General features: G+C 37.6%; 2 protein-coding genes across 2 annotated transcripts; both read left to right on the plus strand.

Moving 5' to 3' along the window:
- The first annotated feature begins 1,105 nt into the window (after nucleotides 1-1,105).
- Nucleotides 1,106-10,855, plus strand: il20ra (interleukin 20 receptor, alpha). The gene is made up of 7 exons (XM_048208225.1): nucleotides 1,106-1,286; nucleotides 1,960-2,089; nucleotides 3,611-3,816; nucleotides 5,531-5,706; nucleotides 6,528-6,672; nucleotides 6,935-7,074; nucleotides 8,832-10,855. Exons 1-7 carry the CDS (start codon nucleotides 1,235-1,237, stop codon nucleotides 9,501-9,503), a joined length of 1,521 nt encoding a protein of 506 aa, XP_048064182.1. The 5' UTR covers nucleotides 1,106-1,234; the 3' UTR covers nucleotides 9,504-10,855.
- Nucleotides 10,856-11,291: 436 nt separating this feature from the next.
- Nucleotides 11,292-23,610, plus strand: cfap206 (cilia and flagella associated protein 206). Its single transcript, XM_048208399.1, has 12 exons — nucleotides 11,292-11,486; nucleotides 11,565-11,648; nucleotides 13,870-13,960; nucleotides 14,204-14,392; nucleotides 17,120-17,278; nucleotides 17,367-17,581; nucleotides 18,639-18,758; nucleotides 20,117-20,312; nucleotides 20,817-20,957; nucleotides 21,045-21,238; nucleotides 23,075-23,218; nucleotides 23,349-23,610. The coding sequence occupies exons 1-12, from the start codon at nucleotides 11,379-11,381 to the stop codon at nucleotides 23,574-23,576; spliced, it is 1,869 nt and encodes a 622-aa protein (XP_048064356.1). The 5' UTR covers nucleotides 11,292-11,378; the 3' UTR covers nucleotides 23,577-23,610.
- Nucleotides 23,611-24,615: the final 1,005 nt, after the last annotated feature.

Here is a 24,615-nt window from a genome sequence, read left to right on the forward strand (position 1 = left end):
TTATAACCTGTGATACTTTTTTTCAGGATTCATTGATGAATAAAAGGTTAAAAAGAACAGCATTTATTCAAAATATAAATCTTTTCTAACAATATAAATCTTTACTATCACTTTTTATCAATTAAACACATCAGTGCTGAATAAAAGTATTAATTTCTTTCAAAAAAAGAAAGAAAAAAAAAACGGTAGTGTATATTGTTACAAAAGATTTCTATTTTAAATAAATGCTGATATTTTTTAACTTTTTATTCATCAAAGAATCCTGAAAAAGTATCACAGGTTATAAAATAATGTTAAGCAGCACAACATTTGTAATAAATCATCATATCATAATGATTTCTGAAGGATCATGTGACACTTAAGACTGGAGTAATGATGCTGAAAATTCAGCTTTGAGCACAGAAATAAATTACATTTTAAAGTATATTAAAATAGAAAACCATAATTTTAAATTGTAATAATATTTCACAATTTTTTTTTTTTTTTTTTTTTCTGTATTTATTATGAAATAAATGCAGCCTTAATGAGCATAAGAGACTTTGTTCAAAAACATTAAAAATAGTAATGTTTCCAAACTTTTGACTGGTAGTGTATATATATATATATTTAAGCTTTGGCAATATTGTGTTATTTACAGTCATGTCAATAAAGCAATTTTGAATTGAACTGAATTGAATTAGATAGATAGATAGATAGATAGATAGATAGATAGATAGATAGATAGATAGATAGATAGATAGATAGATAGATAGATAGATAGATAGATAGATAGATATTGACACAGATTGTGATGTTGTCACTGTCATTCATTCAGGTAATGAAGTCACACCTGTATAACCTGTCTGCTGTCATTCCACTCACTGCTACTGAACTGCCCTCGAGGAGAAACCTGTGCTAATCTAATGTAAGACGTTATAATTTAGATTGTGAGATGGCATCAAACACATAGGATTTTAAAATTATTTTTTAATGCTTTTAAAATATTAAAGTTATTATGAAGACGTGGCTCATGCTGAATAATAATGAGGTCGCGTTGGCGTTACTTAGAAACCTTTCGAGCCTCTTCACCGGTTGGCTCGGGCTGGTCACGTGCCTCCCACCAGCGCAGAAACACCTGCAGGTGAAGGACTCTGTACCTGAGAGGCGCGAGAGGAGTGAAGACTAAAGCAGCATTACTGAAGTCAACAACACAGAGAAACTGACAGAATGTGAACGACTGAGTGTGTGGAGAGGAATGGAGGCAGTTTTAGCGATCGCGCTGTGTTTGATCTCCACAGGAGCGACAGGTAAATCTGTTCACTCTAGTCTGTGTGAGATTTGATTGTTGAGTTTTTTTTTAATATTTAAATTTTAATATTTAATGTTAATGCATTTTTAATATTTATAATACCAATTATAATATAATTTCAAGTCTGTTTGGAGCTATTTAAAGAAAGGTGTTTATATGGAAACTTGTGAATGAAAAACAAAAAAGGTATTTAAGACTTTCTGTCTCACAATTTTTATCAGAATTGCGCAATACAAACGAGCAATTCTGAGAAATAAAGTCAGAACTGACGTGATATAAAGTGTTAAATGTCTCAGCCCAACCCAAGCTCTTCATTTCTATTTTATGAGTGTCATATATTCTCTTTCCCACAAAACCTCTTTTATAGGCGCGTTACATCATGTGACAAATGAAACAGAATGACATTAAAGCATGTGTTTATATTTATTATGATGATCAGCTGGGGTTCTGTCATGAATGTGATCATGTGTAGGTCTTTTATCATCAGGAACAACAGGAAGCAGATTCACCTTTGAAACTGTTGTGTGCCTCTTCCTGTGGTTTTATGAAATCTGATTTATTTCAAGAATGCTTAAACTTCACTGCATTTCCTGCTGTCGCTGAGGCTCTGAACACAGACAGGAATGTGAACATGACCTGTTTGCTTATTAATATGTGAGATTATTCTGTAGTGTCATCTGTTACACGACTGCCTGAGCCACGAAATGTCCACTTCTCCTCCGTCAACCTGAGGAACATAGTGACGTGGACGCCCGGAGAAGGATCTCCTGATGGGACCGTCTACTCTGTGGAGTATGCCATGTGAGTGTGCCATACTATATAGTAGGCGAAAACAGCATGTGAGCTGTGCTGTATGTCCGGACTCATAGTGTTCGAAACAGTGTTCTGAAGTGTGCATTTGATGGACACTTTACTATCCCATGAGGCCACGGGAGAGTGGAAGTGATGCATGTTGTCACATGACCATGACAACATGGTGGATGTAGTCCGAATTTCATTCATACTATATAGAATTTATATTTTTAATGGTTGGGAAGTAAATTTCAAAACAAATTTAGTATCTAATATAAAGTATGTGATTCTGGACGCAGCGAATGTCATCGCATTAGAATAAAATACCAAACAAGTGTCATTTGTTATAAAAAATATATACATAAATAAATAAAAGCATTTTATAATCAAACCATTTGAATAAAAGACAGTTTGCAATGATAAATCAATATAAGTATTGTTTAACATGAAGACAGTTTTGTGTTGGGCAAAACTTTGAAGCAGTTTTATTTTAATATCATTGAGATACTTTTATAGTTTTATTAATACACTATAAAAATGATATGATCAATAATTCATGGCATCATATATTTTTGCATTAATTTATCAAAATAATTTAAGCAGTTTCAGCTTTTTTATAAGTTAAAAAATCAATTTAATATAATTTAAGTTGAAATCACTTAATTTAATTATACTTAAAAATTTTAAGGCAAAAACTGAAGTTAAAATAGTTTTAATTTTCCATTTTAATTGTCATTTTAGTTAAAGTTTTAGTAATTTTCTTGTGTGTTTTTGTAATTTTTATTACAATATTTTTATATTTATATTTATTTTATATATTTTTTAAATTTATAATTATATGATATATAATTATTATATTATTTATATATAATTAATATATAATATAATATATTTTTTAATTATATATTTGTTAAAATGTCTATTTATTTTATTTAATTAATTATTTATTAATTTATTTTATTAATTTTTAGTTATTTTAGTACATCTTTCATCAAGTTAAATTAAATTAAAACAAGAAACTAGCTGAAATAAAAGTTGAACTTTTTATATTTTATTTTATTTCAGTTCAATTCAAGTATTTTTAATTTTAGTTAGCAATAATAGCCTTGCTTCAAATATATTCCCAATCAGGCAATCATGATCATGAAAGAAATAACGAGAAACAGGAATGATTCATTCTTCAGGTCTGAGTCATTTGCTCTTTCACTGAATCAACAACATCGAGACTCAAAACATGATAAAGAAAATAGACGTTAGTGAAGAAAGATAAGATCTCACGGCTTTTGTTTGCTTTTTTTGTCCAAATATGTACCGACCCCCACAAACCAAACCAGCAACCTTTTTACACAAACGAGGAATACATCAATGATTTATCTTGAAGGGGCGATAAAGACAAGAAGTGCTAGTAATACGTAATTTCATCCATCGATCAGAATAGTTTGAGCCAGAACAGGGAGGGATGAAGGAATAGAGATGAAGTGTTTTCCATAATGTGACATGAACTCTTCCGGCGGGTTTTTTTTCCTGCAGATACGGGGATGCGGAGGGGAGCGGCAGTGAGCAGGTGCGATGGAGGCGTGTGAATCAGTGCAGCTCCATCACACAGAGCGAATGCGACGTGTCTCAGGAGACCTTTGACCTGCACGAGGAGTACTACGCCAGAGTCAGAGCCGTCGGCGCTCGTGCACGGTCCCTCTGGAGCGAGAGCTCACACAGATTCAGACCCATGACCGACAGTGAGTGACTGATGAACTGTTATCAATGTTGATTAAAGCCTTTACAAATACAGTATATGTGAAGATTTCCACGTGCATACAGTACAGACCTCATAAATGATAGAGCTTGCCGCCGAACCTCTCCACTGCAGGATGTAGTGACCGACTAGAAGTCCCCAAAAGTCATGTGGACGTCCTCAGACTCACAAATGACTCATTTTTATACCAAACATCCATGTGTGACTGTTGTTGACTGCAGTAATAACACTGCCTACAGTAAAATGGCACATGAAACATAACGGTTGCAGCATTCAAATATTTCTAACTATTGATCACTTTGGATGCTTGTTAAGCCCCGCCCCTGCAAGCTCATGCTCATTTGCATACACTTGTGAGAGCCACGCCCACATCTCAACGTTCCAATCAACATCCGATGCATACAATTAAGTCCCGCCTTTTTCTGTACGTCAAAATATGGAGAAAAGATCTCATGTTACTTCTGTTTCATCGCAAATTTAATTCTGTATTTCATTTCAACAAATTAATTTGTGACCCTGGACCACAAAACCAGTCATAAGGGTAATTTTTTGAAATTGAGATTTATGCATTATCTGAAAGCTTAATAAATAATCTTTCCATTGATGTTTGGTTTGATAGGACAATATTTGGTCGAGATAAAACTATTTGAAAATCTGGAATGCAAAAAAATCTAAATATTGAGAAAATCGCCTTTAAAGTTGTCCAAATGAAGTCTTTGCAATGCATATCCACTCACAAAAATGCATTTTTGATATATTTACAGTAGGAAATTTACAAAATATCTTCATGGAACATGATCTTTACTTAATATCCTAATGATTTTTGATAATTTTGAGCCATATAATATATTGTTGGCTATTGCTACAAATATACTTATGTGCAACTTATGACTAGTTTTGTGGTCCAGGGTCACATATGGTAAGTAAGCATGTAATAAGCATGAGAATGTGTCATTACCGCAAAATAAGCACAGTTTGATCAGGTGGATGGATTCAGTTTTCCTGGACACTCCACACTGTCTTTCTCCTTGTGTAGTAAAAGCATAAAATAATTTGAACTCAGATCATGCAATAAGTGAGATAGGGGACAGCCAGCTGGTTATTATCACAGAATAAACTTCAAAAGTTCAGATCAGCCTGTCAGAGTTTATATGTGATGATGACCAGCTGACCACACATTATGATGTTTAAATTGCTAAGCTGCTCGTTTTACACGCTTCACATCAGTCAACAGAGAGAAATCGGTGAGATTTTCCAACAAAGATGTGTTTAACAAAGACTTAAGCTTGTTTTACAAGCTGTAAACCTATAATTAGGGTCATTTATTGCGTCATGTTAGGAAACACAAATGCTTTAAACCACATAAGTGTTCCTCACATCATAGAGTGTGTTATATTTCATTATCCAGAATCGTGGTCCAACCCTGCAACACCCTTGAAGGATATTCGTGCTGAAATGTGACTCATGAATTGTTCAGGAGCAGGAATGTTTCACACCCGGGCGGAGCGTGAACATGACAATCATCTCGGCATGTCTTTGTGTTTATATTGAGCTGATTCTTTCTCACGTTGACTTCTCGGTTATGCCAATTATGTACATGTGTGAAAGCAAACACAAAAAGCTGCTGTCATTGAACTCTGATCCTCATAAAGGCAAATCATTAGCAGTGTCTGACCTCATCAATCTCTGTCCCGCAGCGGTTCTCGGAGCGCCGCTGGTGGAAGTGAACGTGAAGCAGAACTACATGAACGTCACGATAATGGGGCCCTTCAGATGGAGAACTAAGAGGACAAAAAAAGACAAGTCACTCTGGAAGATCTTCCCACACATGATCTATAATGTCTCTGTGTTCAACAGCAGGAGCAATCACACGGTCAGTGCTTGAGAATGGACTCGCTCTTAAAAATAAAGGTTCACTGTTGGAGTCGGTGGTTCCATGAAGAACCTTTGGAAGGTTCTTTATAGTGGAAAACGGTTTTAAAATGTTCTTCACACTAAGAAAAAAAATGGTAGTTGATTATAATTTGACTTTTTTAACTTTAGTTAGTGTGTAATGTTGCTGTTTGATCATAAACAACTTACTAACCCTAATATTTACATAAACCCCGCCCCCGAGAACATGCAACAAAGGGGGCGGGGCCATTTGGGCTGCTTTAGAGAAGAGGAAGAGTTGTTGTAGTAGAGTGTTGTTGACATGCCGTCATTTTACGCCGGACTGCTTCACAAACGAGGGTCAATTCAACACAAAAGATGAACATGACGGCACATGCTAGTGGATGAGTTGAATCAACTCCACAGCAACTACATCAATTTATCCACTAACCATTCAGAAACGTCTAAAAGTTGTAACTTCTTCCTGAGTCTCTCCATCAGTGTCGACTCCGGTTTGAACAATGTAAGGCTGAACACTTTCGTCATTTTGGCTGCGTGAGATTCTCCAGCTTTGTTGTTGTTGAGCTGTTAAAGCTCCGCCCTCTTCTGGAAAGCAGCAGCTCATTTGCATTTAAAGGGACACACACAAAAACGCCGTGTTTTTGCTCATACACAAATTTGACAAGCTATAATAAATGATCTGTGGGGAACCAAAAATGTTTCTTCTATGGCATCGAACTCTCTTTGAACCTTTATTTTTAAGAGTGTAGGTTACTCTTTTCCCTGTTTCAATTCGACTAATGCATTTTGTTGTTTTTCCAGAATCACATGCGTCTCAAGAACGGGAGCTTGAGGCTTGGGCCTCTAGAGTTTTCCACACAGATCTGCGTGACGGCTCATGCCGAATCCCAGTCTCTCCCGCTGGCCTTCAAACGCAGCGAGCGGCTGTGCATCGAGACTCCCAAAGGTAAACACAGCTCCATCAGCCCGTGAAGGAATCTTGTGTTTTCACTTTCAGATTGTCAGGTGAACAGGTTTGAGCAGTATTTGATTGACGAAAGTGACAGGACAAGTTGAGGAAACCTTTTCTGTATTATCGGATTATCTGCATGACTGTATCTGAGGTGTTTTCCCAGAGAGCTGGACTTCCTCATGCTGGAGTGCTGGTTTATTGTCTTCAGACGCTGTGAATGTGGGTGTGTTGATGTGTGAGTTTCTCCCTGCTGTAGATCCGTTCGGAGATCAGCTGCTGGCTGCCATGCTGGGAGGAGTGCTGCCGTCTGCGCTGTGTCTGTGTGTGCTGGCTGTGCTCGGAGGACTCGTCCACTGCTACATCACGGACCACCGGCAGACGCTGCCCAAGAGCGCTGTAAGATTGCCACACTCCAGTCAAACAAACACGCTGTTAGATTACAGTGTTTAGAGATGCTTACAAGAACACACTGTGATTGTCGTGTCATGTGACACACACACGACTCGTGCACAGACAGTCGTGCACCAGTATCGAGTTCTCTTTCGCGCTTGAACAAACAATAACACACAGAATTATGCCAAAATGCCCGTTTTGGGGAGTATCCTCTTAAATGAGCTGAATAACATTTTAAATTAACTTTAAGAGTTTTGAAATTAGATGTTCGTGTTCATGTTTGGCAGCTCTTAAAGTGACAGCAGCCTAATGAACCAGATGCTGTGATTAATGTTCATCAAAGTACAAAGATAACAGAGAAAACTGTAGCTTTCATCTATATTTAATTTATGATTTATATAGTTAAGACTGTAAAGTGTTTGATAACTTTATCCAATTTCTGTATATGTCCTACCTGTTAGACAGGTAAATATGACATCTATTATAATGGGTTTATGTCAAGATTATTTTAAGTTCATTTAAAATAAATGTTATTTTTTAAAATCCTAATAAATTGATATTGAAAGCTTTCAGTTTTACTGTAATATCGAATGCCTATAATAATAATAATAATTTAAAAAAAAATCAATTTCATAGAGACATCAGTAGCAATATTAGCATTAGTGATACTGGCCTTCATTCATAAAAAAGATGCCAAAAAGTAATATTTAAAATATACTGTCTTTATGTTGTTTCTACATTAATTTGGAGATTAACTGTGAAATTATTACAATTTAAAAAGTGATGTTTTTAATTGCAATTAATTGCATTTAATGACAGAAATATGTGTGATTAATTCGTTAATATTAGCACTAATATATATATATATATATAATATGTATATGTGACCCTGGATCACAAAACATAAGTGTCAATTTTTTGAAATTGAGATTTATGCATCACCTGAATAAATAAATAGAAGCTGAATAAATAATCTTTCCATTGATGTATGGTTTGTTAGGACAATATTTGGCCGAGATAAAAAATCTGGAATCTGAGGGTGCCAAAAAATTAAAATATTGAGTAAATCACCTTTAAAGTCGTCCAAATGAAGTCCTTAGCAATGCATATCCACTCACAAAAATATTACAGTAATAAATTTACAAAATATCTTCATGGAACATGATCTTAATATCCTAATGAGTTTTGGCATAAAAGAGAAATCAATAATTTTGACTCATACAATGTATTGTTGGCTGTTGCTACAAATTTATATATTATATGTGTCTTTACTGTCACTTTGAATCTATTTAATGCACACTTGCTCAATAAAAGTATTAAGTTCATTCAGTATTAATCATCTTGCTGACCCCAAACTAGTGAACAGTAATGTGTTTGTTGGTTTCTGTGAGCTCCAGTCCAGATTTTGTTTCCATTCAGATTAAATCACAAAATAAAGTGTAACTAATTTCTGATACACACTACCATTTAAAAAGTTTGGGGTCAGTAAGATTTTATTAATAGAAATTATATATAACTTTTGGCCCTCTAGTGGTTAAAAACAAAACTGCACGCATTTTGCAGAAGAGATTTCTTTCAAAAATCGAACCTTTGAGCGTCAGTGAGACAGTAGTCAGATCTTGTGTTTTTCGTCTTTTTAGAGCTGCTTTAAAGCAGAATTTGAATCTCAATATTCAATGACATTTGCATCATTCTGTTATTTTCCTGTTTGTATAAAGTGCTTTAGAAATAACTAAAGTACTGTACTCTTGTCATTTCAGCATGTGGCTCGAATGAGCGAGAATCTACAAACCTTCCAACCTGAAATGCCTTCAACAATCATCTTTAACGTGTTTAAATCAGATCGGTGTGGAGATGAGTGGTCTCCGCTCTGTCCCGCGGATCTGCCACAGCTCTGCTCTGCTGAAGACTCGCCCGCGGCCGAAGCTGAGGCTCAGAACGCCGTGCCGGAGCCGCCCGTGTCTTACGCGCAGCAGCACGCGCCGCCGCCGGCCGGATCCGGAGCTCAGGCCGAAGACTCGGAGAGCGAGGACTCGGAGCAGGAGCCGCTTCACAGCGAGGCTGGAGATTACGGCATCGTGGTGCCGGCCTCTTTCGACGCTCCGGGCCAGAGTCAGGCCGAGGTCAGCCCGTACAGGACACAAGGCCACGCGATAGACTCCGGAGCGCCTGAGGACGCCTGCGAGGATGAGCAGAACGACGATGAAGAGGAAGCACAGATCTTTTTGGACTGGAGCCCAGAGACTCGAGAGCTGAAGATCCCTCTGATGAGTATGCTGGGTCTAGAGGACGAGACGCAGATCCAGACCAAAGCGGTCTCACTCCTGCCTAACCTGATCCTGAGACAGGCCTCGCAGGAAGTCTCTGAGCAGGAGGATGACTTCACCAAGATGGAGCGAGACTGGGGCCTTATAATCCACTCCAACTCCTGAAAGAATATGAAGAAGACTTTATCCTGTACACTTGCCATTTGCCATGTCCACTTTTAAAGTCACCATGAAACCAAAAATTTACAGTTTATACTAAATGATTCATCATTTTTTATGTTCCTCATAATCTTGAATCAGAATATCTTTCTCTTGCAGCATCTCTTCTCTGATGATGAGGGCGGGGCAACCTGTCACTCACATGAGATCCACCAATAGCAAACCACAACCATCCAATCAATTCCACACAGACAAAATCAAGCCCCGCCCAACATTTGTTCTTGTTTGCAAAGCGTTTCCCTCGAATATATGTCACAATAGAGAAGAAAAGACTAATGCAACTTCCCTTTCATGATGACTTTAAGCCGATATAATGAAGGATTTCCAGCAGTCTTTGTTTACTGCATAAGCTGTCAATCACTGTGAACACGAGACTCAGTCTTTTAGCTTCTGTATTAAATTACATTTAATCATAGCCGTCTGATTCCCCAGAAGAACACAACCTGAAGCTGCTCATGGGAAACATGGACAAGTTTTTTTTGAGCTGTAGATGCCATGTATCAGAAAACAATATATCTATTATGCAGCTATAAAAAAAAAAGTGAATTTCACACAAAAGCCCTCTGGTTAAACATCTACTGTAATATGAAGGAGTATTTGCGATTGTCGAACCCTGACATCTTGTGTGAAAGCCATATTTCATTTGACGGGAATGAAAAAATGAGATTTGTTCAGTACTGTTGTGTACGGTTTCTGTGACATCGAAAATATCTCTTTGCAAAACAATGCACACATAAACCACGGTTTGAAAACATGAGACAGTATAACATATTGAACAAATCTCTGACATAAAATGAAATATAGTGCAACAGTTTCTGTTGCAGGACTGTTGAAGAGTGTGTGTGTGTGTGTGTGTGTGTGTGTGTGTGTGTGTGTGTGTGTGTGTGTGTGTGTGTGTGTGAGAGTACTAATCAACAATTATATAGAAAAATAATTGTCTTTGAAGAAATTAATGTTATATAATATTGTATATATCTATTTCAACTGTACATAAATACAAAAGGATAATTTTTTTATTGAAGTTAATATTTTTTTTAATTGCAATTTTTGAACACAATAAACATACAAGGGCAATAACATATTTTTACATTATATATACATCAAATGAAATGTTATTATTGAAGTTAATATTTGTACTGCAGATTTTTAACATGTTTATTCCATATAGAAATGTGAAAGAGCTGCGCTGAATGAATGAAGAACAAACTCAGTTTCATCTTTCACTTTCCTGTCATTAATTTTATCACTACAATCCATCATCTTTTGATCCATCAGAACAATAAACAAATTGAACCTGAGGAGTGTGTTGAGTTACAGCTTTTCTTCCCATCATCATCATACAGTATTTATAGATTATGATATAGTTTATTCACACAGTCTCTCTCTGAATGTGATTTATAGATACTGTTTTACAGCCCTTATCCAAGTAAATTGCTGCTGATTACTAAATAACTCAATAGCTGCTAATGTTTTGCATTAAAGAGGGTCAGAGTTCATAGTGTGGCAGAAGAACAGCACTGGAGGAGGCAAATGTAAGACATTTAGTGTTAAAGCGCTCATTCCCTCTTCAAACACTGTTATCTTTCAGCCAGCCGTTTCTCTTTCAGTGATATCACTGAGTAAATGTTTGGAAGTTATATTACTGAAGATGTCTACTGTCATCTCTAGTGTCTCCAGTAAACTCGTGCAGCAGCGCCTCCTCCGGCGCCTTTGAGAAGCGCAGCCGCGCACTGTCCATCATCTCCATGACAACCATTCGACGCACAACAGCAGCACGAGACGCTGGGATGTTTTCAGGTGAAACACCTGTAGAAGAGGAGCATGTCGAGCACACAGGCTGAGAGCGTGATCAGAAACATCATCCGGGAGATCGCGCAGACATGTCTGAGCAGAGGACAGAGTCTGTCGGAGACGCTCATCGCGTTCATGGTGAGTGACTGAAGACGAGTGAAGATGATGAATGATGAAGATCAGCTCAATATATGGTGAAGTTATGTGTGTGTTCAGGTCAAAGCTGTGGTTCTGGACCCCAGGAACCATTTCAATGTGGACAGGACTCTGACAAAACAAGATGTGCAGAAACTCATAGAGGTAAACACAGTTCTATTTAAAAATAAGATCTATCTATCTATTTGTCTAATCTATAAAAGGATTAGAAAATAATCCATATTTTAAAATAATAAAACAACGCAAATATTACAAAAATGTGACATTAAAGGGATAGTTCACCCCAAAAATGAAAATTACCCCATGATTTACTCACTCTCAAGCCATCCAGGTGTATATGACTATCTTCTTTAAGATATAAAAAATATCCTGGCTCTTTCACGATTTATAATGATAGTCAAAAAAGCGCATCCATCCATCATAAAAGTAATCATAAAAGGCCTTCTGAAGCGAAGAGATGTTTTTTTGTAAGAAAAATAACCATATTTAAAAATGTATAAATTAGTTTTCACGACACACGTCCATTTTCTCACGCAGTGGAAAAAACATCATGGAAATAAAACAACAAAAATCATTGTGGAGCAAAGAGGACAATTCGCTGACAGACAAAACACAGTTTGATATGGAACAAAGTCTCAGCTTTCAAATTCTGTCAATTTTATTGGTAATTGAAACAATAAATGTGGTTTTGGCGTTCTTTAATGTGGCGTGACAGATCACTGTAGCACTTCAGTTCGCTTCAGCGCACCGTCTCTTCTTCTACTTCTAGCACGAAATAAACATGAATGAACATCAGAATGTATGTTAAAAGTGTTTCGATACATCAGAGAAACAGCTTAGATATACAATATGTCACGTATGATGTTATATTTACCTCATGAAAGCCAATCAATAAACTCGATAGTTAGAAAAATTAACTCTATAAAGGAAATTTTGCACACAAAAAAGCAATATTTCATTATATTTATTTATTTTTTATTCAAAAAAGTTATTAAATAAAAACTGCATTGTATGCAACTGTAAACGGATCAGTTGTTAAATGTAAACCTAGTATTAATGCACCAGCTGACGGGGTTCCCTGTGCAATTTACTGTATTAGTTAAGAGAGATTAACATGTACTGTACTAGATACATATCCAAATAAATCAATATTGAATCTACATTGAAATTGAATCATGAAATTTGTGTCAATACTGAAAACATAGTACCAGCTAAACACTGCAACATGTTGTCAGTAAATCTAATGAAATTCTGTTCAGTTACCAAATGTTTGGTGTGGACACTCACAGCTCACTCACGCCCTCAAGTGGAAATAATTCTCACTGCAAGCTGAACTCAAAACTCGGCAGTTCTGCCTCTATCAAACTTTCACAATACATGATGCTGAAATTACTGTAACGATTAAAAAAAGACAGAAATTTCATGACCTGTAATGACAAAAGCATGTTTAACGAAGACAAAAACAAAACAAACACACAAAAAAACACCTTAATGAAGTTTGCATATTGTTGCATAATTTATTGGAGCAGCATTTTGATGAAAACATGACATTCAGGGTCGTACAGTGTAGTGAGATTCGAGATTCGACACGAGCAGCCCTTTCCCATAATAAAACACACACTTCTGTCATTACAGGTAATGAAATACCTTCTTTATGTCTTTTTTTATTTTATTTTTTTTAATCTTTACAATAATACCAGCATCATGTAGTGTGAAAGTTGAACTGTTTTCAGAATTTACAAATCTGTCACAATTTAACACAAGCAACAGTTAGACCAGTAAAGACCGGTTACACTCAGTGTGGATGAATCACATTTGTGTCGAAGACTCAGGATCTCTTCCAAAGCAAAAAGAAAGACTCATTTTGACCCATTAATGCATCTTTAAAATGTGATCTCAGAGGAAATCAATGCGTGCTGTTGTGAATAATTAAGCGAGCCGTCTTCTCATTGGATAAGGACACGCAGCCTCATGAATAATTATGAGACGCTGATGAGTCATCGATGTTGACATGAAGACGCATTTAAACCCAGAAGATGAAAACAGCACAAAAAAGCTTAAAATTAAAAATTTTTTCATGAAAGTAAAACTAATGGATGGTAACATTGTCTTCTATGATGTTCAACACACATTACTCATATCTCAGAAAATTCAGTTTAGGGTTTCATGACCCTTTAAAAAAAGTCACTTCCCTTAAAAAGCTTTAAAAACAGCTTCAAACGAAAACCCTCAAACATTCAGGTCAGGCTTTCTCAGGCCAACATCAGAGTTTGTCTTGTCAAACTTTACTATCCAGTTAATAAATAAAAGAGAAGTTGTTTTTATAGGAGCAGTAAGTGTAACGTGATTGTCTTCATGTCTTCAGCTGTGTGTGGACAGACTCCTGGACCAGACCAGTCCAACTCTACACACCATTAAGATGCAGGTTTACTTTGACATGAACTACACATCTCGACGTAAGTGTAAAAACAAACAACAACAGCAGAGACAAGCTGACCAAACAATCAGCAGTTCAGCTAGATGATATGGACCTGCACATGTCCAGACTGTATACAGCAGGAGCAGCAGTCATTTTACTACATTTATTGTTATTTAGTGAAATTTTGCAGGTGAAATCCAGTCATTCCAGTAGGAATCTGCACTGTGATTTAAAAGTATTCACGCTGGATCTCGCCGCTGATTGGCTGTCTGTGTCTCAGGTGAGTTTCTGGAGATGCAGCAGAAGGTTCTTCAGTCTCGTCTGCTGTCTGTGAGCCGAGAGATCACCGACTGTCGAGCAAAGACCAGAGAGGACCTGCAGAGTCTGTACAGCAAGATAGTCAGCTACGTCATGCAGCGCTCCAACCTCGGATCGGCCACAGACATCAACGCTGTGAGAGAAACCACAGGTACAACACCTGAACACACACAACTGCAGCTTCACTGCACACAAACCGATGAGGGTTTCTCATCTGAACGCGAGTGTATTTCAGCAGTCACTCCTACAGCCACTTTGACGGGTTGAATTTTACATATAATACATACATTTTTCAGTTGTAGTGTTTTGAAAAGGCATCTGAAATAATAAACTAAGTACAATGTCGTGTTGTCAAAAATATTGATACAAATTGACACTGAAATATCTGAAATGCTTCCAGTACTCATTTTCTGCAGAACAGACACACAATACTCTTTCTCTCTCTCGACACACACAAACCCTCCGTCACTCGTTTCATTTGATCCGGATGAATATTGTTGGTGTTTCAGGGCTTGAATTTCGCTGTAGGATTGCTCTTATTGCTCATAATTTAACTAATTCCTGTAGATTTTGTTCTCACACTCACATAAAGCTGCCTCTCAGTACTAAATTGAGTTCGTTTTCTCTGCTTATTGCACTTAAAGGTGCCCTAGAATCAAAAATTGAATTTACCTCGGCATAGTTAAATATCAAGAGTTCAGTACATGGAAAAGACATACAGTGAGTCTCAAACTCCATTGTTTCCTCCTTCTTATGTAAATTTGATTTGTGCAAAAGACCTCCGAAGAACAGGCGAATCTCAACATAACACTGACTGTTACGTAACAGTCGGGATCATTAATATGTACGCCCCCAATATTTGCATATGCCAGCCCATGTTCAAGGCATTACACAAGGGCAGCCAGTATTAACTGGATCTGTGCACAGCTGAATCATCAGACTAGGTAAGCAAGCAAGAACTATAGCGAAAAATGGCAGATGGAGCAATAATAACTGACATGATCCATGATATCATGATATTTTTAGTGATATTTGTCTTTCTAAATGTTTCATTAGCATGTTGCTAATGTACTGTTAAATGTGGTTAAAGTTACCATCGTTTATTGCTGTATTCACAGAGACAAGACTGTTGTTATTTTCATTATTAAACACTTGCAGACTGTATAATTCATAAACACAATCAAACTCATTCAGAATCAAATGTAAACATCCAAATAAATACTATACTTACTCGATTAGACATGTTGCATGACGAACACTTTGTAAAGATCCATTTTGAGGGTTATATTAGCTGTGTGAACTTTGTTTATGTTGTTCAAGGCAGGCGCGAGCTCTTGGGGTGTGGAGCACGAGAATTAAAGGGGTCGCAGCCTGAATCGGTGCATAGTTAATGATGCCCCAATATAGGCAGTTAAAAAAAATTAATAAAAAAAAAAACTATGGGGTATTTTGAGCTGAAACTTCACAGACACATTCAGGGGACACCTTAGACTTATATTACATCTTTTAAAAACATGTTCTTCGGCACCTTTAAACAGTCAAATACACACACAATAATGTCAAAATGCCGGTCTTGGTGAGTATTCACGTAGTCAGTTCTGTTTGAAGTGAACGTAAACAGTTGAGAAAGAAAACGCATGTGTAACAGTATAATGGATCCGTGCATTAGGTCTTAAAGTGACAGCAGCCTAATAATCCTGCTGACAAATTATGAGATAATATTAAAAATATCTATACGGCAGTGTTTTCCCATAGTATCGATGTTAAAATTGCTGCCAGTGAAAATGCTTAATGGCTAGTAACTTTGGAAAACCACAAGCATATATATATATATATATACACTGCCCTCCAAAAGTTGGGAAACACCCCTGGCAAAGTGTGGTTTTGGACGATATCAGCATAAATCCTTATCATTTTTTGATGCAAATACATTACAGTAACTTGACATTATCATTGAAGACCAGCAATAATAATTTTCATTTTGATTACATAATAATGGCAATATATACATGTCAAAGTCAGACATGCTGTGATGCTGGTTACTGGTTGAATCTTGGCCCAGGTTTGTAAAAGATCTTTGGGTCAGCACACCTTAATAGCTTCAACAATTGATTGCCAATTAAGTTTAGAATACAATGAACCAATCAGAACCCAGTTTAGGTCAGATAGCTGCTAATGCTGGATATTTTGATGCATCGAAAATTTAAGTTTTTCTATGTAGGCCTATAAACTGTTCATGTAATAAAATATGTTTTCGTAGTTTGTGTTGTGCCTTATCAGTGCAAATTAAAAAGGATTCATGCCAATATTGTCTAAAACCCCAGCTTTTCTGAGGGTTTTTAATGATATTTATCTAGCAACTGATTCTGGTAATGGGACTGTACTTCAACTTTCATATCTTACAGCAGCATTCAATACAATTAATCATCATATTCTTATCTCTCGTCTGGAAGCGTGTGGGTATCGGCACCCCTATCATGTGGCATCCTATCCTATACCTATTTTCTTTCCTCTTTATATACTACCTTCAGGAATGATTTTGAGTAAATATTGCATGTCATTTCATTGTTAGCCGATGATACCCAGTGGTATTCATCTTTATTCATAAATGGATTATCCACTGTGAAGTGAATAATGAATACTACATAGTTTATCTCAGTAATTCTGCTGTTATACACCTTTGCTTGTGTAATTAGTCATGTCTGACTACTGTTTGAGTGTTTCTACAGTGTGTTTCTGATCTTGTGTGCATTAGGTGACAGTATATGATCACTGCTATAACAGCCAGCGCAACATTTACCGCAAAACTCTCAATGCTCCTTTAAGATAACAACATTACGTTGTCCTGCAGCTCTGTAACGGCGTGTGTTTGTTGCAGCGGCTCTGCAGAGCGTCTTTCCACAGTCACAGCTGGCGACCTTCATGTCTCTGCTGAAACAAGACAAAGAAAAGCAGCTGACTCAGCTGTCTCTGATCGTCAGTGGCATACGCCTCTTCAACAAGGACAGCAACAAAGGAGGAGAGGGCATCCAGAACTGTATGTGTCTCTGAGTGCTGGTTTCATGACTGCAGGGTGTAACGGCGGCATCAGTGGTCACTTCTCCATGTGTGTTTCCCTCCTGCAGTGCCGGCCATCCTGAACGAGGCGGTGCCAGCCGCAGTGGCAGACGTAGAGAGTGAACTGGCAGGAGCTCAGCGGTTGGCCTGGCAGTACACAGCCCTGCTGGAGCAGATCTCTGAGCAGGACACAGGGCGACCCGAGCACCCCGTCCACCCAGATCTGCTCAAACAGGCGCTGTATAACACGCGACAACACGAGGCCTTCCTCAAATTCATACTGGTGGGTTTGACTCCAGTGGTTTAACCTCAATTTGATGAAGCGACGTGCAAAAAAACATAATTTACTACTTTATTTATGAAAATATTGATCTGCAATGCCCCGTTTTGTGTTCACGTGAGAGGTGACACTGTTGTGTAAACACGCTTTGGATAATATTATTTTGTAAATAAAGTGGAAACCAGTATTTCCACTTGCCATTGTGCAGCGTTTACTACAGTAAAGTTGAGCAAGTGGATCAGGGAGTCCGAGCTGCTGTGATTGAGTGGAGGCGGAGATTAATTTGCATATTCATGGATCTGCGTATACTAAATGAAGCAAGGGTTTAGAGTTACATTCGAGCTATTTTAAGGCATGAAGAAATTATTTTCACATGAAAAAACATTTAAATATATCATTTTGATTATCAAAGATGAGTTAGGGATAAAATTATTGACTGCAGGGGGACTACAAGCAGAACACTGGCTTTTGAAACACAACTATCATATAGAGTTATGGAAGCTTGTTTACATCACAGAATAAAAAATAAAAAAGATAATTGTGACTTTTTTTCTTCAAATTAAGATATAAACTTGCAATTCTGAGAAATAAGTTGCAGTTCTGAGAAATAATGCTTTTTTTCTCAAAATTGTGAGATACAAACTCGTACAATTGCAAGATTGAAACTTGCATTTCTGAGAAATTTCTTTTTTCTTGCAATTTTTTCTTTGTTTATAAAGTCTGAATTGGGAAAGTCCAAACTCACAATTGCGAAAATAAAATTAAGAATTGTGAGATTTTTGTTGTTGTTTTTTTATTCCATGGTTTAAACAGGCTTCCATGGATATAGCTGGTTTTATATGGTTTCTAGCTGGTCAAAACGTTTTTTGATGCTTAATCAAGCTGGTTAATTTGTTGCAGCCAGCCATGTTTCTCAATCCAGTTTATTAACTGGATCTCTGTGATTCTCATTGGTCATTCGTGGCATGTTTCTGTGTGATACTACTAACACATCTGACCTGCTTTTACTGAGAAATTAATATATAACAGTATAATCATTTGGTGTTCATGTTTACATCAGGCGGACATCATCCTGTGTGCAAAGGAAGTGACGCGGTTGCAGTCTGACCTGGTGACTCGGATGACGCTCTTGAGGGAGACGGTGCACACTAACACTACAGTGCATACATCACAAGTGTTTGTGAGTGATATTGCTCATCTGTTTGTGTTGAATGATCACTGATAGTTCACAATTTCTCAAATTAACTTAAATAGTGCATTTGACATTATTATTCCAAAGTGTCTTTACAAAGAACAAACCCCCGGTGAACAGGATATCAATGGCAAAGAGAAACTATATTCAAATCAGAAATATCAGAATGCGTAGATCATGCATAAAAAATGTCTGTCAAAATACAACGTACAACATGTTGAAGGATGTTCACTAACACTTGCAAAGTTTTTCTGTTGCATCAGTTCCCTGATCGTTTAGATTTCAGGAAGTGAAGATCACATAACACACTCACGTGTGTTATGAATTATGTACGTTATCATATCTGACAGACAGCATGTTGGAGCCGCTCAGGCCGCCATTTTCTCCCTCTTCTTGTAAAAGTGATGACATGGTCAAATCTTTTAAAAATTAAGTTAATTTTTTCTTACCAGGGAAAGAGTGGTTTTGATGCACAAAGTTGTTTTATCGTCTCTTATAACAAAAATCTTTTATTTACTCACCCCCATGTCATCCAAGATGTTCATGTCTGTCTTTCTTCAGTGGAAAAGAAATGAAGGTTTTTGAGGAAAACATTCCAGGATTTTTCTCCATATAGTGGACTTCACTGGGGTTCAACGGGTTGAAGGTCCAAATGTCAGTTTCAGTGCAGCTTCAAAGAGCTCTACATGATCCCAGACGAGGAATAAGAGTCTTATCTAGAGAAACCATCGATCATTTAATAAAAAAATAAACATTATATGCTTTTTAACCACAAATGCTCGTCTTGCACTGCTCTGTGATGCTCCACGCATGACGTAATCATGTTGGAAAGGTCACGCATGACGTAGGTGAAAGTACCGTGGTAGACGAAAAACTCATTTCATTTTATCCTCCAACTTCACAATCATCCGACATCATTATTTTACCTTTTTTTGTGAAGGTCGTTTGACTTAGTCTTTGACGTTCACTTTATAAACACTGGATCTGTACTTCCACCTACGTCACGCGTGACCTTTCCAACATGATTACGTCATGCATGGAGCATCACAGAACAGTGCAAGACGAGCATTTGCGGTTAAAAAGTATATAAATGTTTATTTTTTTATTAAATGTCTGATGGTTTCTCTAGATAAGACTCTTATTCCTCGTCTGGGATCATGAAGAGCTCTTTGAAGCTGCACTGAAACTGACATTTGGACCTTTCAACAGGAATTTAAAGTCATCCCTGTACATTTGAATAAGTCCTATGATTGGTCCATTACAGAAACTTTATGTTTTTTTCAGTAGAATAATGCCACGCTTGTGATCACATGTATATTTATTATAGGTGTCAATCTTTTTGTCAGCCTCATTTCACAGCAGTGGCTACGCTCTGGGCGGGGCTGGAAGGCGAGATGCTGCTACTGAGCATGCTCACTAACGTGGTGCCCGGTCTGAGAGCCTTCCTGTCAGCGCAGTCTCTGCTGAGTCCGGAGCAGCTGGAGCTGCTGCTACACGGACTGCAGGTCCCGACGCACACGGACAGATCCTCTGTGACAGCAGGTGCGACACACAACCAGACGCTAATGCCTGGGAACGAACACGTCACAATATTCCTCATTTAAATATTTAATATGCAGAATAAAGGGGCAGGGCCTGGTCGAGTTAGTTAGTAGTGTGTTGAAACTGGCGGTTATGGTAAGGGGCGGGGCATTTCCCAAACACCAATCACAACACACTGCTCCAGCCGACCAATCAGAGCACAGTGTGCTTTTCAGAAGGAGGGGCTTCATAGAGACAGGAACTAAACAGAGCGTTACTGACAGACTGGGAAGAGAGGAGCTGCAACAATGGAGAATATGAGGAAAATAATCAACATTCAATCTAGTAGAGCCCAAAAACTACATCAAGACTTTGCAAAAAGGCATAATAGGTCCTCTTTAATAGTAATAAATAATGTCACAGCTCATTTCTTTTGATGTTGGGGTGAAATATGACGTCTGTATGAGATTCACCCAGTTAAACAGCAGAATCGTTTTATCCTACACACGTGTTTTTATATTTCAGAAGAGCGCATCGTTGAATCAGAGATGAGATCATGTGAGTGGTGTTTTCCTGAGAGCACAACTAACTTTGAGCATGTGCCGCTGCAGTATAAGGGCTTCTGTGGATTCACCCTCGTGAAGAAGAACGGCCTTTTACTGCCAGGTACAAACACTGACTCTAGATGATCTGACCGACGCACTTGATAAACAGAATTCACTGAAGTACCTGTACACGATTTCTTGTTCTCAGGTAATCAAAACATTGGCGTCCTAAAGCACAAGGAGAAATACTATGCTTTTAGCTCCAAGAGCGCTGCATATGAGTTCGCCTCTAAAGCGGATGAATTCACCGCTGCTGTGGTAGAGCTGGCCAAGAGAACGCCCGAGCTCATCCAGCTGCTCCAGCTGCATCAGGAGTTTGCCAGCGTGACTCCATACTCTGAGGTACGTCACATCGGCCTGTTCTGATCGATCGTGGACAGCTGGGAAAATATGATGAATGCAAACATTAAAATGCAGTTATGACAGTAATACATGATAAAAACACTTCCTATATGTTTTGTTGTTGATGTCAAAGGTTGTGTGACAAAAGTTGTTTGTAGATGCAAAATGAATGAAATATAGTGACATGTCTCAAAAATCATCCACAAAACTACACTAGATAAAAGATAATACAACCTAGATGACATTTGACACAGGTCCACATGCAGCCACAACAAACTGTTGCTCAAAAATAAATAATAGTAAGAGAAATACAGTTTGATTATTTAAAGGGTTAGTTCACCCAAAAATGAAATTTCTGTCATTAATTCCTCTCCCTCATGTCGTTTCACACCCGTAAGACCTTCGTTCATCTTCAGAACACAAATTAAGATATTGTTGATGAAATCCGAGAGGATTATGACTCGTCCATAGACAGCAATATAATCAACACTTTCAAGGTCCAGAAAGGTACTAAAGACATCGTTAAAACAGTCATGTGACTGCAGTGGTTCAACTCACGTAGAAGCCGACATTCTCAGGACCTTGCGCAACATTCCCTAAACATTCTCTAAAGGTGACGAAAATTCGAACCTTTACAGAACATTCGGGATGTTCCTAAAAAATCCTCTTTTGGTAATGAAAGTGCTGCAGTTTAATGTTCCTTATATGAGTTTAGGGGGACGTCCCATTTTTTGTTTTTTTATGGTCAAAAAAGAATGTTACAAAGAGGACATTTGGGAAGTTAACAGAACGTCCTATAGTAATAGTGCCCTAAAAATTCCCAGAACGTCCAGAATGTTCCCTGAAGGTCCACCAAATAACGTCCCCCAAACCTTAAAAGAACTCCACATCGTGACCGTCTCTGAACGTTCTGGGAACGTTACCCCGCTTGAAATTCTACATTCCCAGAACATTCTCAGAACGTCCCCACTGGTGTTAAGGAAGTTGTCTAGTAACGTTCCCAGAGAACGTTCAGAAAACATCTTGAATGTTCTGGGAACGTAAAATTTCCTTAATGAACCTTAATGTTATGAAGAGACGAGAATACTTTTTGTGCGCAAAAACAAAACAAAAATAACGACTTTATTCAACAATCTCTTCTCTTCTGTGTCATTCTCATACATTGTTTACGTCCAGCGCTTCCAGGTTCATCATCAGAACGACTCATTATTGGCCGGCTCCTGCGTCAGCATCACACGCATGCGTCGTGCTGATCACGTGACCAGCTTTGGCCAATACTGAGCCAGCATTCAGAAGTAAACATGGAAGGATGCGTCACCTGCGTAAGGATAATGACAGGGAAGAGAAGAGATTGTTGAATAAAGTCGTTATTTTTGTTTTGTTTTTGAGCACAAAAAGTATTCTCGTCTCTTCATAACATTAAGATTGAACCAATGCAGTCACATGACTGTTTTAACGATGTCTTTAGTACCTTTCTGGACCTTGAAAGTGTTGATTATATTGCTGTCTATGGACGAGTCATAAACCTCTCAGATTTAACCAAAAATGTCTTAATTTGTGTTCTGAAGATGAACGAAGGTCTTACGGGTGTGGAACGACATGAGGGAGAGTAATTAATGACAGAAATTTCATTCTGGGTGAACTAACCCTTTAAAAAAATCAAACTGTATTTCTCTTACTATCATTTATTTTGAGCAACAGTTTGTTCTGGCTGCATGTGAACCTGTGTCAAATGTCATCTAGGTTGTATTTTCTTTTATCCAGTGAATTCAATGAAATCCAGAATTTCATTTTTGGGTGAACTAACCCTCTAAATGTGCTGTGCTCATGTCTCAGATGCAGTCAGGACAGAAGCTGCTGGTGAAAGTCATCTCTAAAAGTGACTCCAGCACACAAACGGAGATTCACCCTCTGGAGACAAACATCGTAAAGTCTTATGAGTGGAACGAGTGGGAGCTCAGAAGAAAAGCCATCAAACTGGTGAGAACACACACACACACACACACACACACACACACACACACACACACACATGACCTCAGTCCAGACAGACAGCTAGAGAAATGTTGGTCATGAGGGAATTGAACCAGAAACCGTCTCTCTGTCTCAGGCAAATCTACGGAATAAAGTCACACGCTCAATGCAGACCGATTTGAGTCACATGAGACGGCACAACAGCACACAGACGTTCCTCCCTAAAGACGCCGGCAGCCAGACGAAGAGAGACGGAGAGAGTAATGTACCCAAACCACAGGTGTATCTGTGTGGGCTGAGAGGAGGGACGAGCGCAGACACCCACATGACCAAGGTGGATCTGACCAGAGCTGTTGATGAATGATGTACACGCTCAATAAACTCTTCCTCAATCATCATTGGTTTCTGTTCTTTGTACACATGACACTCCTGATACACTAGTGTTTGGATGTTTCAAATTAAGCAGTCATGACCAATATGAGAAAGAGATAAATGCCTCTGTAATGATTGTCAAGATACAAACCCCATTTCCAGAAGACTTGGGAGATTTTGTAAAACACTTTAAAAACCACAATCTGTGATTTGTTCATTCTCTTGAACCTTTTTTTAAACTGACAAAAGCACAAAGACCAACATAACTGTATTTTGTGAATATAAACAATTTTTGGTAACACTTTAAAATAATGGTCCGTCATTAATAAGTAACTATGCAGTAAGTAATACAGGACTAATGAGTAGATCTACATTAACACTTCACCTACTACTATTATCTAGTATAGAAACAAGCTTAAATAATCAGTAAGTAATATTGAATTTAGAAAATAGTTCCTTATTAGCTAATCAATAATTACCTAATGAGATTACCATCATTAATAACTATTAACTAATGGACAAACTGTAAAGAACATTATCGTGTGTCTGAGACGTAATAAGTCATAATTTTTACTCTGAATATAGCCATAAAATGCACCATTAATTACTCAAGTGTTACCTAGTCACTATGCAGGAAATACTAGTGATCAGGACCATTATTTTAAAGTGAAAAAGACCTTTTTTCACTTTAAAATAATGGTCCAGATCACTAGTAGTTCTTGAAGAATGACTAGTTACTTGAGTAATTAGTGATGCATTTTATGACCATGTTGAGAGTAAAAAAGGACCATCTTCAAAGAACTATAGTGATCTGGACCATTAAAATATGTTTTTCACTTTAAAATAATGGTCCTGATCACTAGTATTTCCTGCATAGTGACTAGATGAGTAATTAATGATCCATTTTATGACCACACTGAGAGTAAAAAAAGACAGTTGCTCACATCTCAAGACACTTTAATGTTGTGATTAGTAATTAATTAGTAATTCTTCATAATTTGTCATAGTTACCTATTAGTTCTTAATGATGC

The sequence above is a fragment of the Megalobrama amblycephala genome, linkage group LG11 (genome assembly GCF_018812025.1).
Source record: "Megalobrama amblycephala isolate DHTTF-2021 linkage group LG11, ASM1881202v1, whole genome shotgun sequence".
In the NCBI taxonomy this organism is placed as follows: Eukaryota; Metazoa; Chordata; class Actinopteri; order Cypriniformes; family Xenocyprididae; genus Megalobrama; species Megalobrama amblycephala.

Bases quoted from the DNA above. Each gene is read 5' to 3' on its own strand.
- cfap206 (XM_048208399.1), top strand. From the start codon at position 11,379: ATGTCGAGCACACAGGCTGAGAGCGTGATCAGAAACATCATCCGGGAG. The intron at 14,393-17,119 runs GTACAACACCTG...TGTTTGTTGCAG, and splicing joins CGCTGTGAGAGAAACCACAG to CGGCTCTGCAGAGCGTCTTT. The intron at 20,958-21,044 runs GTACAAACACTG...TCTTGTTCTCAG, and splicing joins GAACGGCCTTTTACTGCCAG to GTAATCAAAACATTGGCGTC.
- il20ra (XM_048208225.1), top strand. From the start codon at position 1,235: ATGGAGGCAGTTTTAGCGATCGCGCTGTGTTTGATCTCCACAGGAGCG. The intron at 1,287-1,959 runs GTAAATCTGTTC...ATTATTCTGTAG, and splicing joins GATCTCCACAGGAGCGACAG to TGTCATCTGTTACACGACTG. The intron at 6,673-6,934 runs GTAAACACAGCT...TCCCTGCTGTAG, and splicing joins GTGCATCGAGACTCCCAAAG to ATCCGTTCGGAGATCAGCTG.